General features: G+C 37.8%; 1 protein-coding gene across 4 annotated transcripts in view; it reads left to right on the top strand.

Moving 5' to 3' along the window:
* PIK3R1 (phosphoinositide-3-kinase regulatory subunit 1) overlaps nt 1–16,100 on the top strand; it is a 61,188-nt gene that overhangs the window by 40,030 nt on the left and 5,058 nt on the right. The window contains exons 1-9 of one of the 4 annotated variants that reach the window (XM_013301759.3): nt 5,902–6,025; nt 9,935–10,037; nt 10,718–10,816; nt 10,940–11,120; nt 11,596–11,721; nt 12,784–12,926; nt 13,204–13,380; nt 13,491–13,559; nt 15,911–16,081. In XM_013301759.3, coding sequence (XP_013157213.2) covers nt 9,982–10,037; nt 10,718–10,816; nt 10,940–11,120; nt 11,596–11,721; nt 12,784–12,926; nt 13,204–13,380; nt 13,491–13,559; nt 15,911–16,081 — 1,022 coding nt within the window. In that variant the 5' untranslated portion in view covers nt 5,902–6,025; nt 9,935–9,981. Of the gene's footprint in view, nt 1–5,901; nt 6,026–6,045; nt 6,396–8,134; nt 8,536–9,934; nt 10,038–10,717; nt 10,817–10,939; nt 11,121–11,595; nt 11,722–12,783; nt 12,927–13,203; nt 13,381–13,490; nt 13,560–15,910; nt 16,082–16,100 lie in introns of those variants that run through there. The other 3 variants (XM_005240657.4, XM_005240656.4, XM_055790485.1) reach the window with 3 other exon arrangements.

Here is a 16,100-nt window from a genome sequence, read left to right as displayed (position 1 = left end):
GGGGGTGGGGGTGCGGGGTAGGGCAGTAAATTCTGGAGATTTTATTTAACTTTCACTTTACTCTCAGGCAAATTTTCTTAGAACTACTACACCCAATAGAGATTATCAGAAGAAAGTAAGATTTCCCCCTTTATTTACATATATGTATTCTTTAATCCAGAGACTCAAAAGATTTACTTATCAGTATCGATAAACAACATGGAAAATATTAAAACCCCATTCAGGAAAGCTAGATTACACTTCTATTGATTCTGTGAGTTAGCATCTAATTTACTCAACAAACAGTAAACCCCACCTCTACTTTATGCAAAAATCCCTGGTTTAAAATTAAATATTTGGTAGGAGCAAGGCAGAGTTGCTAACTATGTGCAAAGGAAATAATTAACAAAGGGGGACTTTAGATGTTAGCTTAAAGTAATTCCTTGTACAGCTTATTAACACAGAATATCCAAAGGATGAGGTGATGGTGAACAGAACATTGGGCAGGCTGTAGCTTTACTGCCTCTCTATTCAAAGTACAAGGTAAAGTTCATAGTGGTAGGATTTGTAGGGTTGCTTAAGATTTCAACATCTAGAACACAGCAGCAGAAAAATGCATTATTTCTTGTATTTCAGGTAGGTGTTTTGTAAAATCCCCTACATCAACTAGTGAAAATTAATTTAAAATGGCTAAGATTTTTGTTCCTGATGCTTTGACTGGGAGGCTTCTCCAGCCTTGCCATCTCTATTAGTTAGGAACCTTTCCCTAACATCTAGTGTACGTCTTTTTTCAGCTAGTTCCTGTTTGGTTTTGTTCAATTTTGTCAAGATACTTAACCAGGCATTTCGAGAACCACTATGTATTTTCCTCCTAATGCTTCATAAGAAATAGAAGAGTTCAAACTTTTAAAGACTGTTTGTCCTATTTTACTAAGAATTAGCAAGTAACTGCTAACTGTTAAAAATTATTTTCTTTGCCATCTGTTACAAGCCTTAAAAAGCAAAATATATTTTTGAATCCTCTAATATTCTAAAGAGTTTGCTCATAGCTTTTCTTTAAATGCTATGTTTGCAAGTGCTTTAGAGTATGTAAATGTATATGGGTAGAGGCACTGACTGGGAGGTTACAAATTTAGGGTCAACAGTAAGAGTTACTTAAGCTGCACTTAAGAGATCACTTAGCATATCGTCCTGAATTGCTTCATGTGAGGAAAGTATACAAGTGAAAGGTGTTAATGTTAGAACTTTAATGAGGACAAGGAGTCTAGACATCTTTAAAGTATCATTGGGGTGCTTGAAGAAATGGGACTGTATCCATCAGATTTATAGGGTTTAACACTACATTAATAATTATAATCTAACATCCACTTGCCTTTAATATTGCTTCTGCATTAATTAATAATTTGTAATGCAGTAGCTTATGTTGAGGGTCCTCCTGGGATTTTTCATAGGATCTGTTAGGAAAATAGAGCCCCTTCCCTGGGAATTCCAAAGTCCATCCTGGGCAATGGAATTTTTTTTGGTAGAACATTTGCACAGGTATTAATATGCTGAAAAAAACCCTCAGATACAAATGTTCAAGCTTTGTAGTCTGTGGTTAGCTAGCCTCTGCTTTCAGGCCTGTAATGAGCCTGAATAATTTCCAAAAGTTGAACATTAATAGAATGTTACGTACATTTACAGGACAAGGCCACAAGTCTGGTTTCCATACCAAAATCATTTAGTGGCCTGATCATCTGAAGTGCTCTGTTCTTATAGTTCTTATAAATTGTATTTTTCTAAATTATCATCTTAGAGATTATTGTATGTAGGGGCTTGAGTTTCCATAAAAATTGTTTAGAGACATTGTAATAAAAGGAAGCTTCCTAGAAAATACAATTTTTTTGTCGTATAATTGTTTTGAGAATACAGTCTGTAATAGAATTTTAAAAGTGCAGAAGTTAAGAGGTTTTAAACAGGAAGAATCTTACTTGTTGAAAATAGTGTGATGACAGCTAAGCAGTAAGAAGGAAGCAATGCTACCAGATTTCTTCACTTTTCCGCAGGCTGGAGTGATACTCTCTTCCTTTCTTTTTTCTTTCTGTTATTTTCAAACCTGGATGAAAATACTGTCTCTAAATCAAGCTGTGCATGAAGTTTTAGTGGCATCTTACACAGTGCATATATACGTTAAATGTGGTGTTGGAGATAACTGATCTGAATAGGGAGGAGGTCTTTGCACAGCTGTGGGGTTTTTCTTATCCCTTCACCCACTAATTATCCTTCTTGCCTTACAGCAATAGAAAGTATGCGATTGGACCTTCTATCTTACTATATATTAAAGTTAGTATCTTAAATTGGGCATCTTTAGTTGGGCATCCTATAGCTAGAGTGATGCTTTGGACACCGTAAAGCAGAAACAGGAGTTACTCCTGAGCCATTACTTGATCTTTTTTACCACAGAACAGCTCTGGACTGATTTATTTTTTCCTCTGTCACAGTGTTCAGCAGCAAACTATGCATTTTAGTTTGTGAATTAGAATAGTGCTTAGCCCTCCACAAAAGTCAAAGTACTAAAGTTACAATATTTGTTGTGCCTATGCATGTATTAGGGGGAGACAAAGTAATGTTGCGGGAGAAGTAAAACTGGAGAAATGGTTGGTAACTAGATAAATTTTCTGATTCCCGTCTCATTCTTCAAGTTTATCATGAGTAGGAGAGCCAAAAGATAGTGTTAGCCCGCAAGCTAGGTGACTTAGCATCCCGCTTGAACACCCTAACTTGGTGAACAGCTTTAATTTGAAGAGTAATACTGATCTCACAGTCAGAAACAAAGTGCATGTCTCTATGCTATTCAAAACTAGTATTAGAAGAAAATATCTTAATTGTAGATTATAGCTAACAGTGCTGCTTATGTCTGATAGAATCTCACTCATCATACAGAGGTGTGAAGGCATGTGTGCTTTCAGACATAGAAGAAAAATAGGCTATGTTTTTAGATATAGAAGATTGGATTTTTATTTTTTTCCCCCGGTTAATTTTCAGGGATTGTAAAGGCTTCTGGCTTTATGTCTGGTGGAGGCCTGTGCTGGATGCAGGTCCCAGAGCTATCAGTGGGGCCCAGTGTGTGCTCAGGACAGCGCAGTCATTTTGGAGGTAGTAGGTGGGGAGGCAGGTTGTACAGAGGAGGCTGGGGCAATGGGAGACTGGGAGGTGATTTTCAGGGGGAACTCAGGGAAATCGGCGGCCTCTCAGGTTTGAAGGGTATCAAGCAGCACGGAGTGGCTTTGAATGCATGAGATTAAGGTGTTCCTTATGGCAGGGAGGGAGAGAGGAAGGGGGTCGTGGTGGAAGAGTGAGAGGACGTGGGGAGCTGGGGGCATTGCGGGCAGACAGGCTGGTGAGGAGCAGAGGAAGAGCTACTGCAGCAGCAGGAAGGAATTGCCATCCTCTATGGATGAATTGAAGCCTCTAATGGCCTGTGCACTTATGCAAGTTGAGCTGCTTTGTCTAGACTATCTATCCCAGTTTATTCCTGCTTCCCAGACTTACAAATAACTTTGTAAATAGTGGCTCAAACTGTGAAATACTGCAGTTTTAAGCATGAAGAGGAACTCACAGGGTCGTAGCTAAGAGTGAGTGAGGTAATGAGGCTGCCTTACACTTAACTCCTCATGTGCTTGGGATGGGGTAAGAGTCCTGGCAGTATCACCAAGATGCAGACACTTTGATTTTAGCTGCACAAAATATTAGGAAGCATGGTGGCATAACATCCAGAGCCGGAGAATGTGAAGGCTGTGTGTTCCTCTTGGAATTAGACACAAAGCTCCGCTGATCTGCTGCGGTGGTCAGGCTCAGCCCACAGTCCTGTCGTTAGTGTCTTGGGGACACAAACAAATATGCAGGAATACTGTCCCTTGTCAGGACTTTTCAGCATCATGTCACAGGCTTGGCTGGCCTGTCAGCAGTGCGGAGTGTGGTTTGAAGCGTGCAGAAGGCCGTCCGTCCCGCGGAGAGCTGGTGCCGCGCAGGCGGGATGTTGCGCATCTGCACATCACCCGGCAGAGGGCTCCCCTTCTAAGCTAATAAAAACCGGGCTTTGTACCTGACCAGCGGAGAGCAAAAGGCTTTGTTAATCGCGCATGCTTAAAATTAATGTTTAATGTAAAAATTAAAAAGAATGCTGTATTCTTGGTTTAGGTATCGACTGTAGTTATGCTTTATGTTTCTCAGTACCTAATGGAAAGTATTTGGTAAACCGGAAACAACATGTACGCCATTATTACAATGTTTTACAAGTGGATACATGAGAGCGTGTGTGTATTTGTATTTAAGTATGTGTAACACACACATGCAGGCCTGCCAAACCTGATCAGTTCTCTTCCTGTTTCATACATCTTTTTTTTCAGGGGAAAAAAACTTTATCGATAGAAGAACACTGTGAGTATGACTGCAAAAAATAGTAGGCTGCTGACTTTCTGCAAATACAAATCTATAGATTCAATGGGCACCACTTAAGATTTTGAAATTTAAATAATAGTCAAGATAGGGCAATTGTGTAAAAATGCAGTTGTGTGCCTGCCAGTATCTTCTTTTGACAAGAGACTTGATTCCTTTCTGCAGGATGATTAGAAATGCAAATTTGCCCAAGGCACTGGAATCCCCCCCAAAAAAATTTTTACAGATTGACTCAGAACAGAGCCTTATCTTTTATCTCTGTGTGGTTACCTATGCTTTCTAAAATGATAACCAATTCAATGGTGGTCTTTTCTCGTTTGAGAATATGCTTCTGTACTGTGGCCCTATTAACCAAGAAGTCTTATCATCCCCTTCTGTAACTTTTAATAGTAAATAGGAGACATGAATTACTGTCAGATGAAGTTGGGTAAGTTCAGAAACACAGGTTGCCATCTGCATTTGAAGTATGTTGTATCTTTATGAATGTGCTGCTTTATATATAGAACTGACAATTGTTCAAGCAGGCAAAGGCTGGCATTAGAAAAGCAGGGGATTGTTACAGGTGAAGCTGATCAATCGACTGTAAAACATAAAAAATGTAGTGCAGATGTTTGGGATTTCATTATTAGGTACAATGGTATTGTGTAGCATAGTTGGATTTTGGGAGATGGTGTGTTCTGGAGGTGAGAACTTTTCAGTGCCATTTGACCGCCATAAGGAGCGCAAGCAGATCTCAAGAAATGCAGCTACTAGAAGTTCTCACAATTTCCAACACATGGGAGGAAAATATGAATCCCCTTCTCTTCTTTCTCTGAATTATACCCTGTGATCCACTTCTCCTTCCACTTTGAATTTTTTCCTTGTAGAAGTATAGCAGGCAATAAAGTTAACCACTACAGGCAAAGGGGAGCAGGCTCTTCAGTTGCTGCTCAGTTCCTTTAGCAAGTCTGATCTCCACCAAACACTAAGGCAAGGAAAATAAATTTGAACTAGTTTCCTCTCAGTGCAGTCCCTTCTCCCACCTGCCTGCCCAAGAAATGAATTATCCTGATGTACTGGAAAACACCATGCATATGGACTGGTGTTTTTTCTATTATTTTCAGTTTATAGGAAACAGATAAAATGCTTCACAGCATCATGCTAAGGGTCTTCAAGCTGCACCTGTATTTGTGATACAGCGTGAGTGTGTAGGAGGTGATGCTGTGTTTGCAAGCAGGCTATTTTTATTTTGCTTGCACAGAGCTGCTCTGAGAGATGCAGCTCTTCTCAAGGAAGGTTTTGATTCTGTTTGGTTTTTTGCAGTAAGTTAGTCAGCCACTTCCTGTATTTGCCTGTTCGTGGTGCTTTTCTCAACTTCACTACTGCATTCAGCAATCAGTCAGTGACAGAGACTATTTTAAGGCCTCTTACAATGCCCTTCTCATTTACTTAGCTAAAATGAGAAAGTTAGTCCTGCATTGGCCACTTGTTAGCTGATGACAACTTTTACTTTGAATCTGGCTCCCCCTCCCCCACCTGAAATCCCTGGCTCAGCAAATATTTGAACCTGCCCAAGTTAATCATGAAACTGAGATCTTTATCTGAGAGAGACATGCAAGCTCCAAGGGTGGTGGGTATTTTGGTTTTTTCTTTTTTCACAGTACTAAAGTCAGGTTCACTTTTTAATGATGAACCAGTAAGTGGATACCTTCTGCACAGCACAGAGCTTTAAGCAGTTAAGAGAGAGAAGACTTGGGTTTTCTTACTGCATGTTACAGCTCATTTAGAGATTTTTATGCAACATTGGTTGGAAAGCAGAGAAATCTCTTTTTCAGATCTTTTTTCTTCATTGCTTCAGAGAAGCTTCCTAGTAAAAGAAGTTTTGGGTTGTTTTTTTTTTAAGCAAGATTTCTATAAGAGGAAAACAATTTTTCAGGTTATTGGATTGTATTTTCAGGCTGTATTACAAGGGTGATCATTTGTGATGCATAATTTACAAAGTAAGTGATTTTTAATTTCTGTGTGTGTTCTCTTCATCACTTCATTGAAGTATTGTACTATAACTGACTATCAGGTCTTAAGATACATGAATGAAAGTCAACTACCTGAGTGCCTCTTCAGGTTATATAGGGAATGGGGGATCACCTATCTGCCTCCTGTACTTTTTGCCTGCAAGCTAGGCTGGTCTGAGCTGAGCTAACCTGATTATAGAAGAATGGGCAGTCCAGAATCTGGCCACCAGTGAAACCCTGGAGAAGTACTTTTTCTTGAAAGCCTTTATTGAACAGAATAAAAAATCTGACTGATCCCACATGAGTCCTAAATGCAGCAGTGTAGTCTTTGTAGGAAATCTTTATAACTTAATCTAAATAATTACCTTGGCAACTCAATTGTTTGGGTAGCAGGTGGTCTAAACTGCCAAGTTCAGTGTTTGGACTTGTGTCTGGGGTGATTTTAAATATCCTGTTTCATTTTGGAAATGAAGGAATCTTTGGAGGTTCCCTAAACAGGGAGACAAGAGTTTACTTCAGAATGAATTTAAGGTTATCTAATGTGTAAAGTAAACTAGCATGCATTTCTTGGTAACTGTTGCTACTCCAGACATGTTCTTGTATGTTAATTCTTGTCTAGAAGGGGTAAGCTGCTCAGGGGCACACAGTGGGGGTAGATATGTGTGAAATACTTGGGAAGGATAGAAATTGTGTTAATTTTTTTAATGAGTATTTCTGAGGTAGAGCTTATTTCAGCCACACCAGGATTTCTTATGATGCAGGCACAGATAGCTGCTACAGCTACTCTTTGTTGTGGTTATTTTTGGTATCTGGTTTTCTGCCCCTGTAGATTATAGCAAGTGTAAAGCAGTGACATTGCTTTACATAGCATTCTGCTCTGGAATTGATAGTCTGTTCTGTGCGTGTTTCTTCCGAGAGGTCCGAGAGAGTTACAGTCAGCAGTGGGGGAGAGTTAAGAAGGAATATTTCTAAATGATAGGAGGATACTGATGACATAAAGTCAAGTGAGGAAGGAGATACTAACAAGGGACTCCTGCTTTTAAAAACAATTATCTTGATAAATATCTCAATGAGAACAGAGTAGAGAAACAGTGTGAAAAGGCAGACTAAACCTTGTTGTATCCTGACAGACTGGCTTTTTATGTTCAGCAAAATCACTTTTCAAGATCTTGCTCACTTTTGACTTTCTTCCATGGTTTAAGGCAAGTCTGCTGAATATAAGATCTTTAGCTTTTTAGATTTCAAAATGAGTTAATCTAGATCTGTTTGAATTGTATTTTATCAGAAAATAAGGGGGGAAGACATCTCTGCAGTAAGCACATTTTATATAATAATTTCAAGTATATCAGACCTGTGTGTCCATTAAAATAACAGAAATCTGCACAGTTTAAAAACGTAATCCATATTTCATTATATGGAGATACATGTCTCTGTTTATATGTATGTGTAAAATGAGTGTGTAATGGACACACGCACGCACACACAGAGTCATGCTGTTTTCTCTTTTGCATCTTTAATATGTAGTAGGTCCAGAAGCCTTTTAAAGCTTTTTGAATGGTAAACTTCAGGCATCCAAGCAGGAGAATGCAACTGAGATGTGACCGACCTACTTCTAAAGTGTGTTGTGTGCGCGTGTGTGTAAGAGCTACGTGCTGCAGCATATCAGCCTTTTGTCATCCTGCCAGGATTGGACTGTACCATGCTGCAAAGTCAGGAAAGCAAGCTGGGAACACGGGCAAGGAGAGTCCGCTTGCTCCTTTTGTTTGTAATACTGGATTTATATTGCAGTTCTGCTAAATGTAGATTCTTTCCGAAACTGGAATTGTTTTAAGATTAATGTAGAACAAAATGAGAAAACAGGAGTGGTCTGGTGACATTATTTTGAGATGATTGGCTGAGGATTATGATGTAATAGGTTACAGTGCAGCCCCTTATAGGTTTTAAAATGAATTCCAAGACACCATTACAAAGAGAGCCTGACTCTTTTCTTGTATCTGAGCTTACTCAGTGAAACTCATACAAATGTACAATACTGTTTGGAATATGGAAGAACTGGATATAGAATATCCTAAGACAGATATAAATTGTGGCACAGACTTGATGTTTTACATAGAAATGGACCCACCAGGTAAAACTGCAGTCTTATTATGGAAGACTTAATTAATTTTGGTCTTTACAATAGCTGCTGAAAAATTCTTAGTGATTATGTGGGATTTCTTTACTTTGTCATTGATACAAATAGTTTTTCTTTTTCCTTTTTTTCATAAATTAGAATTAAATTGTGGTTTGGTGCATGGTTATAATAACTAGAATCTTAACCTGTAGAAATACCTGTCTGCTTCCTTCAGTGAATTTTTACTGAATTGACCTGTTTCTGTTTTGATTTTATTCTGTCAGATATAGTTCTAGTTCTGCTATTATATCATTTAAAAAAATTATTTCTTTCATTATTATTTTTGTTGTCTCTGTTCCACACTGTGACTAAAAGGAGATGCTGTAGTAACACTTCTATTTCCTGAAACAGTGATTGCAAATCATTATTTTGGGTTGTTTGAGGAAAAACAGATTTTAAAGTCTAGCAATATTAATTGAATACCTGATATCGCATCATTTTTTCATATAATATAAAAATATTCTGTTATCTTGATATTCACTGCAACTTTAAAAACATTTTCTTTTGTAGCTGGTTGTAATATACAGGACAGGGACATCCGTAAGGAATGATGTACTTACTGGAGAACTAAATGAGCTGAATTGATTTTTAATTCTGATTCTGTTGTAGTCACCCTAGCTACTAAGTCAGTAGTGCTGCAGTATCTTCTCTGGCACCCACTGGTATACATATGCAGCTTTGACATTGAGAAAAGGGGGATGTGGTTTTTAATCAGTCCTGGCATTTGGAACACAATTTATTCTGCAGAATACTAAGATTAAAACAAGTATATTTGGATCTTGGATGGGTTTCTTAAAGTGTTTTTTGGCAAATCATCGCACAGAAAGCTGAGGATTACAAAAAATTCTTCTTCAAATATACAGTATTGCTGTGGGTTTGCATCTTTTATTACTCAGCTTGTAGGTGAAGAAGCAGCAACATTCCTCTAAGATCATTATGCAGGAGGGAGAAAAAAAGACATTTTACATGTTTTATTATTTATATTCACCTGAAGATAGTGGAAGAGGATAAAAGCAAACTTCAGATTTTTTTGTTCTCCAATGCCAATGTGATTTCTCAATGAAGAAATGACAGGGAGAGAAGATGAGTGTGGTATTATATTTTGCTTAAAATACATTATTGCAACAGTAACATACTCCTCTGAAACAGTACATCTTTCTTGTTGAACTGTATTGTTTTCAGTAAAATAGCTTGATTCCTCTAATGTCTTTTAAAGACTAGTGATGGGAAACTATTTTGTAGCTTTTCTTTTTTTTTTTTCCTCATTCAGGTAGTAATGTATATTTTCAGAGAATATACAGTCAGGTTTTCAGTGAGTTATAATCACTTCTTTTTTTTCCCCTTTCATCTGCAGCACTGCCTCCTAAGCCACCGAAACCTAATACTGTAACTAACAACAGCATGAATAACAACATGTCATTACAAGATGCTGAGTGGTACTGGGGAGATATCTCACGGTAAATCAGCTCAAGACATGTATTTCTTGTGTTTGGCTTTATGTTCTTGCTATGCTATTCTGTGTATATGTATTATGCTTAAATATAGAAAAATTACAGTTCTAAGAGCCATTTTTAGGACATCTTCCATCAGAAACATATTATGGTTGATTTTTTTTCCAAACATGACTAAAAAGTTACTGTCAGTTAGAATGTAGAATGTGAAATAATTGTTCTGGTACTTCAAGACAGCTCTATGAAATGGTAGCATGAAAGGACAACACCAAGAAATCAGTATTTTCTTCTTGTCTTTCATACAGAACCTCAGCTGTAGGCACAATAGTTAACAAGCCAGACTAACAAGTGCCATATATTAGCAACATTTTTAACTGTACTATATATAGATACATTAGACCAGCACTGGCTGCTCCAATTGTGCAGGCTTGTATGAACAAGCAGAAAGACCTTTGCATGAATATAATTTTGTCCAGCAGTGAGAGGACATAGAATATACCATTTTTATATCCCAGTTGTTCTCCAGCAATTTTACATAAGCTATTAAATAACTGTATTTATTAAGATAGCTATCAAGAAGGCTTCTAAAAGGCACTTGTTTTAAAACAGAAGAATTTAGAGCACAGGGAGAGCATAAATGAGTGAGAAGTAGCTGAAATGATTGGTTACTTTTGCTTTCATTTTAGAGAAGAAGTAAATGAGAAGCTCCGAGACACTGCTGATGGTACCTTTTTGGTACGAGATGCTTCAACCAAAATGCATGGGGACTACACACTTACACTAAGGTAAGATTAGTTACACTAGGTCTGTAGTACTTGACAGTAAAATGCAATACTGCATTTAAAATATGGTGTTCTTTAGGGAACAGTTCTTGAAGTATCCTAACTTTTCACAAACTTTATTTGCAGGAAAGGAGGAAATAACAAATTGATCAAAATATTTCATCGAGATGGAAAATATGGCTTTTCTGACCCACTAACTTTCAACTCTGTGGTAGAGCTAATAAACCACTACCGGAATGAATCTCTAGCCCAGTATAATCCTAAACTGGATGTAAAATTACTGTATCCGGTATCTAAGTACCAGCAGGTAATTTGGTCTATTTATTTCGTGTTTCACTTAAATACAGAGAAGTTACTGCAGACTGGGGAGTCATTTATCTTTAGTAACTCAGCTCCATTAATATTTAAAAAAATAAAATGCATATAAACCCAGATATTTTTGTTTAAAACCAACTTCAGAGTTCGCATGTAAATAACAAAAACTTTAAATAGTGCCAATACATTATTAAGAAATAAACTTAGGTTAATAAATATCCTTCTCATTAATGATGAAATATATAATTTTCAATATAAAGCTGAACATGTACAATTCAAAATTGCTTTTTGACATTAATTTCTCATTTGCATGTTATGCATATAATATAGTATATCTCCATACTGATGACAGAGGTGTCACATTTACCATGTAACTATCTAGGCATTTTTAAGTAGTTTTATCCTGAAAATCTGTGCAATATAGTTGTTTCTTTATGGAATAATTTGCCTTCTGTTCATCATTCCAGGATCAAGTTGTGAAAGAGGATAGCATTGAAGCAGTGGGAAAGAAATTACATGAATATAATACCCAGTTCCAAGAAAAAAGCCGAGAATATGACAGACTGTATGAAGACTACACAAGAACATCTCAGGTGAGCTAGATATGAAACCAAAGGGAGAGTGGAAGACTTCTGTGGATTTAAAAGAATATTATTGTAAATTCATACTGCCGTCTTCTTCCACCTTTTGCCTTCTTTCGTTCTGCCACCACTGCCATTGCCCGAAAGAGGAAACATATCTGATGTGTTTGCTCAGTACAGTAGAATCACTTACTCATGTTTGAACAGTTACCAACTGTAACCTAACCCACCCTGTACCCAAGCCTCACACTTACATAAAAAAGCAAGTAAAGAACTATCTTGATTTACCAGCACTTCTGCACACTGACCTCATCAAGCCGAGTTACGGTTTTCAAGGCACATTTGCAGGGGAGCATTGTATTTTATTACTAGTTTTTGTTTGAAGGGTCTGGTTTCATCTGTGCAGGGTAGAGCTGTGACGTGTAGATACAGAATGAAGAATGCAAGAATGAAAAACTGCCTCTGTCCTTCTTTCAACTTAACCAATTATTAGCAAGGTCTTGAAGTGCCAATGAATTAGTGCAGTTTTACATACCCAGAATCAAGACTGCTTCTTAAAATGTGCAGGAAATACACCTAAAATAATGGAAGAAAGGTGGGGAAGTGCAGGCAACTTGAACTGATGCCTTAAAAGACCTGGCTATCGACTAGCTGTGCAGGGGCAGGAGGATGGACTAAATGACCTCCTGAAACCTGTCCAGGCCAGTATCTTACACTTTTATTTCAGAAAGCCAGATGTGTCTCTAAGGTCATTAATTGGTACAAAGGGCAGAGTGCATTGCCATAAGGCTCTAATCATCACAAATAAAACTTACTTATACAAAACAAAGATTGTAGCTAGCTCTTTGCCTAGCAGTTTTCTGTTCTTGGAAAACCTAATCATGGAAAGCCTAATCATGGCAGCCTTTTGCACAGGCCTGTTCTCTCTGTTACAGGGCTCTGCAGACAGAATGCGTTCCGGTAAGGGGATATTAAAACCTTCTTCTGCAATATACTGAAGTGTTCCTGGGTGCATGCCAATAAGTCATCCATGCTGTCAGATAACAACTATAATAACAATTATTTTATTTTCAGGAAATTCAAATGAAAAGAACAGCTATTGAAGCATTTAATGAAACAATAAAAATATTTGAAGAGCAGTGCCAGACACAAGAAAGATACAGTAAGGAGTACATTGAAAAATTTAAACGGGAAGGAAATGAAAAAGAAATACAAAGGTCAGTATTTGTATTTGCATTTCAAATTGTATGATTTTGAAGAAAGAAACAATGCCAAGTGTAGATCTGCCTAAAACTAAAGCAAGATGTCAAGTTTAAAGTTGTTCAGTTATAAGCAAAGAAGCCTCAAAATGGGGTAGATGTGAATTTGCAAAATGTATAGCTATATCTAGAGAAATTACTTCGTTCTCTTAAGTGTCTACACCGCTAAACAGCAGATTATGAAGTTATGAATCAGACATCATCAGAATATAACCTACCACATTATTCCATTCAGGATCATGCACAACTATGAAAAACTGAAGTCTCGAATAAGTGAAATTGTGGACAGCAGACGTAGATTAGAAGAGGATTTAAAGAAGCAAGCAGCTGAGTATAGAGAGATAGACAAACGTATGAACAGCATTAAGCCAGACCTCATACAGCTGAGGAAGACAAGAGACCAGTACTTGATGTGAGTATCATTATGAATTAACAAAATTATTTTTTTAAAAAGTTGGGGTTTTTTTATGGGTAACCAACTTCTGTGACTAAAAATTAATTTTATTTGTAATTATTGTCCAGGTGGCTGACTCAAAAAGGTGTTCGGCAAAAGAAGCTAAATGAATGGCTTGGAAATGAAAATACAGAAGAGTGAGTATTAAAAGATTTAAGTATTTCTGGTATTTCAGATCATCTTAGGCAAAAGTGAGATAAACCATATTTACTTCCTCGACCACACAGAGGAAATCTCAAGCCTAGGTCTCCAGTAACAACGCACACTGTTAACACATGGCAGCCTATGTAATGCAAGTATTACAAAGGACTCTGTTACGCACCCTACTCTCCATTATTCTGGGAGGTTCATAATCAAGTTACTATAGCAAAGCACAGCAATGTAATGTGTGTCTTTATTCTTACCTGAAAATGCAGATGATAAGGTGTTAGTATCTTACAGAGATGCCATATGGATGGATAAGTTGTTCAGAAGGTCTCTTAGGCATGGGCAGGCTTTTTCTAAATTTCAAGCATTGGTACTATGGTGCCATCTAGTATAGTGGTACCCATGTCAGCATATCACACTGCTGTTGGAGATGATAAAATCATATATGCCGGAGTGGTCCTTCTCTGGTTTTGTGGTCTATTTAATTTCTGAGGGAAATGGCAGGATAGTATTCTGTCATTTCAAGCAATTCAGTTTACTATAGGTTCTGACGCGGGCTTGGCTAATGAATACATTTCACTTCATTCCTGGGGAAAAAGCAAAAAGCACAAAGCACCTTGGTATTGTGAATGTCGACCAAATTTAAACAAAAGCAAGCCACACAATATTATCGAAAGAGTAGTAAGAGTGAAGAATGAACAAATAGAAAGTTGTCTGAGTAATACTCATTTCAACATTTTCTGCGTATGTAGTTTCTTGTGCATGCCTTTTACACTGCCTGGCTGAACATACAGCGAAAGCAGCAGAGTGACAACTGTTTAGTGGATTTACATTCTAGCCGTGTCCACATATGTTTTCATTTGGCTTGGTTTATTGAGTCTCCTACTGTTATCCTGGAAATTGTGCATCTCTGCTGTGGCTGCACTGATGGAAGCAGGGGATAAAAATGGCATACACTTTTTAAAGCCATGTTGTTTACTCAGTCTTAGCACAGCTCAAAGATGATATGATGGAGAATGTGTAGGCACCTGTTTCCAGTAGTATTTCCATCACTTAAACAGTAGACAAAGAACAACACCAGGCCGTGGTTGTAGTGTGGCATCAAAATAGTAAGTGAAACTTTAAAGAAAATCTTCCTTTTCCCTTACTCTGTTACTCTCCTTGCCAGCAAGTATGGCAAAAGTGCTTGTGTTTCTGCTGAAAAATTAAACTTTCAGAATATGACTTTTTTCCTAAAGTTGTAATGCAGAAAAGAAATCACTATAATGAGCAGCAGGAAAAACAGGAATCACTTTCTCTAGGTGCTCGTTGCAAATAGAGCCACTGCTAAATGTATTTGAGTATCATGTAGAACAAAGGAGTACAGTGGGATAAGGGACCTAGAAAGAGCGTCATCTGAAACAAAAGAACCCATCTTCTTTTCTGAAAATTTTAATTCTTTTTGAGATGGCTGATTTCTGTAGAGTACTTTGAGAATCTTCAGAAAGACAGAACTGTGGATGAGTGAGAAGTCATGTGTTCTTAGACCAAGGAGAAGTGATTAAAAACCTATTACAGAGACAATAGATACATTAGCTAAACAGAGGCTGATTGCAATCTCAGCAGGAGAGGCAGGACCCACCAGTTCACGCTGTTGGAGGAGTGGGGGGCTCTGGAACTGCAGAACATCAAAGTGGTGTCCACGTAGCTGACCCAGAGACATCTTTCATGGTGGGCTTTAGCTCAGAGGGTTCTCTATAACTCTGAATTGGCTTTAGAGTTGGTAGCTGTTTTGGTGGAGATGGCCCTGTATTTTATGCTCTTCTTATAGTCTGGTCATAAGGAGGGAGAGAGTGAGAGTGCTCAACTATTCCACCTTTTCCACAAAGCCATCTCACCTGTAAATAATTAGTCTACCTGCACAACTGCTCATAGCTTTCCCAAGCAACAGCTGTAGCTGATACGTTGCATGGTTTTTCACTGCTGACAAGTGTTCTGATCTTTGGAAATGAAGCTGAATCAGAGGGTATTTTGTTGGTCTTGCTATTTACCAAAACAGTGAGCAACAGTGTAAGTACTCAAGCATCACAGCAGATTCTGAAGAATAACACAACATCCTTTTATATTCTTCTTCAGATTTACAGGAGTGTTTTTGAAAGAATCAAGAACCAGAGCTTATATTTTATTTTTATTAAGTGGTTTGAACAGTGCAGTATTACATGGTTTACATCCCTAGTTTTACCAGGGAAGTATCCTACTAACCACTGATTATTTTTTTAACTAATATGAAATGGGGACTACTTAATTCATGGATTTTGTTCTGCTGTGTGTTTCACAAAGACATTTTGTCCTATTTCAACAGCCAATACTCTATGGTAGAAGATGATGAGGACTTGCCCCATCATGATGAGAGAACATGGAATGTGGGAAATATCAATAGAAGCCAAGCTGAAAATCTGCTGCGGGGAAAACGAGATGGAACATTCCTTGTTCGAGAAAGCAGCAAACAAGGCTGCTATGCCTGCTCTGTTGTGTACGTACCCTAATTTGCA

The sequence above is a fragment of the Falco peregrinus genome, chromosome Z, assembly GCF_023634155.1.
Source record: "Falco peregrinus isolate bFalPer1 chromosome Z, bFalPer1.pri, whole genome shotgun sequence".
NCBI lineage: Eukaryota > Metazoa > Chordata > Aves > Falconiformes > Falconidae > Falco > Falco peregrinus.
Note: the sequence above shows the minus strand (reverse complement) of the source record. Positions and strands in the feature narration are given on the sequence as shown.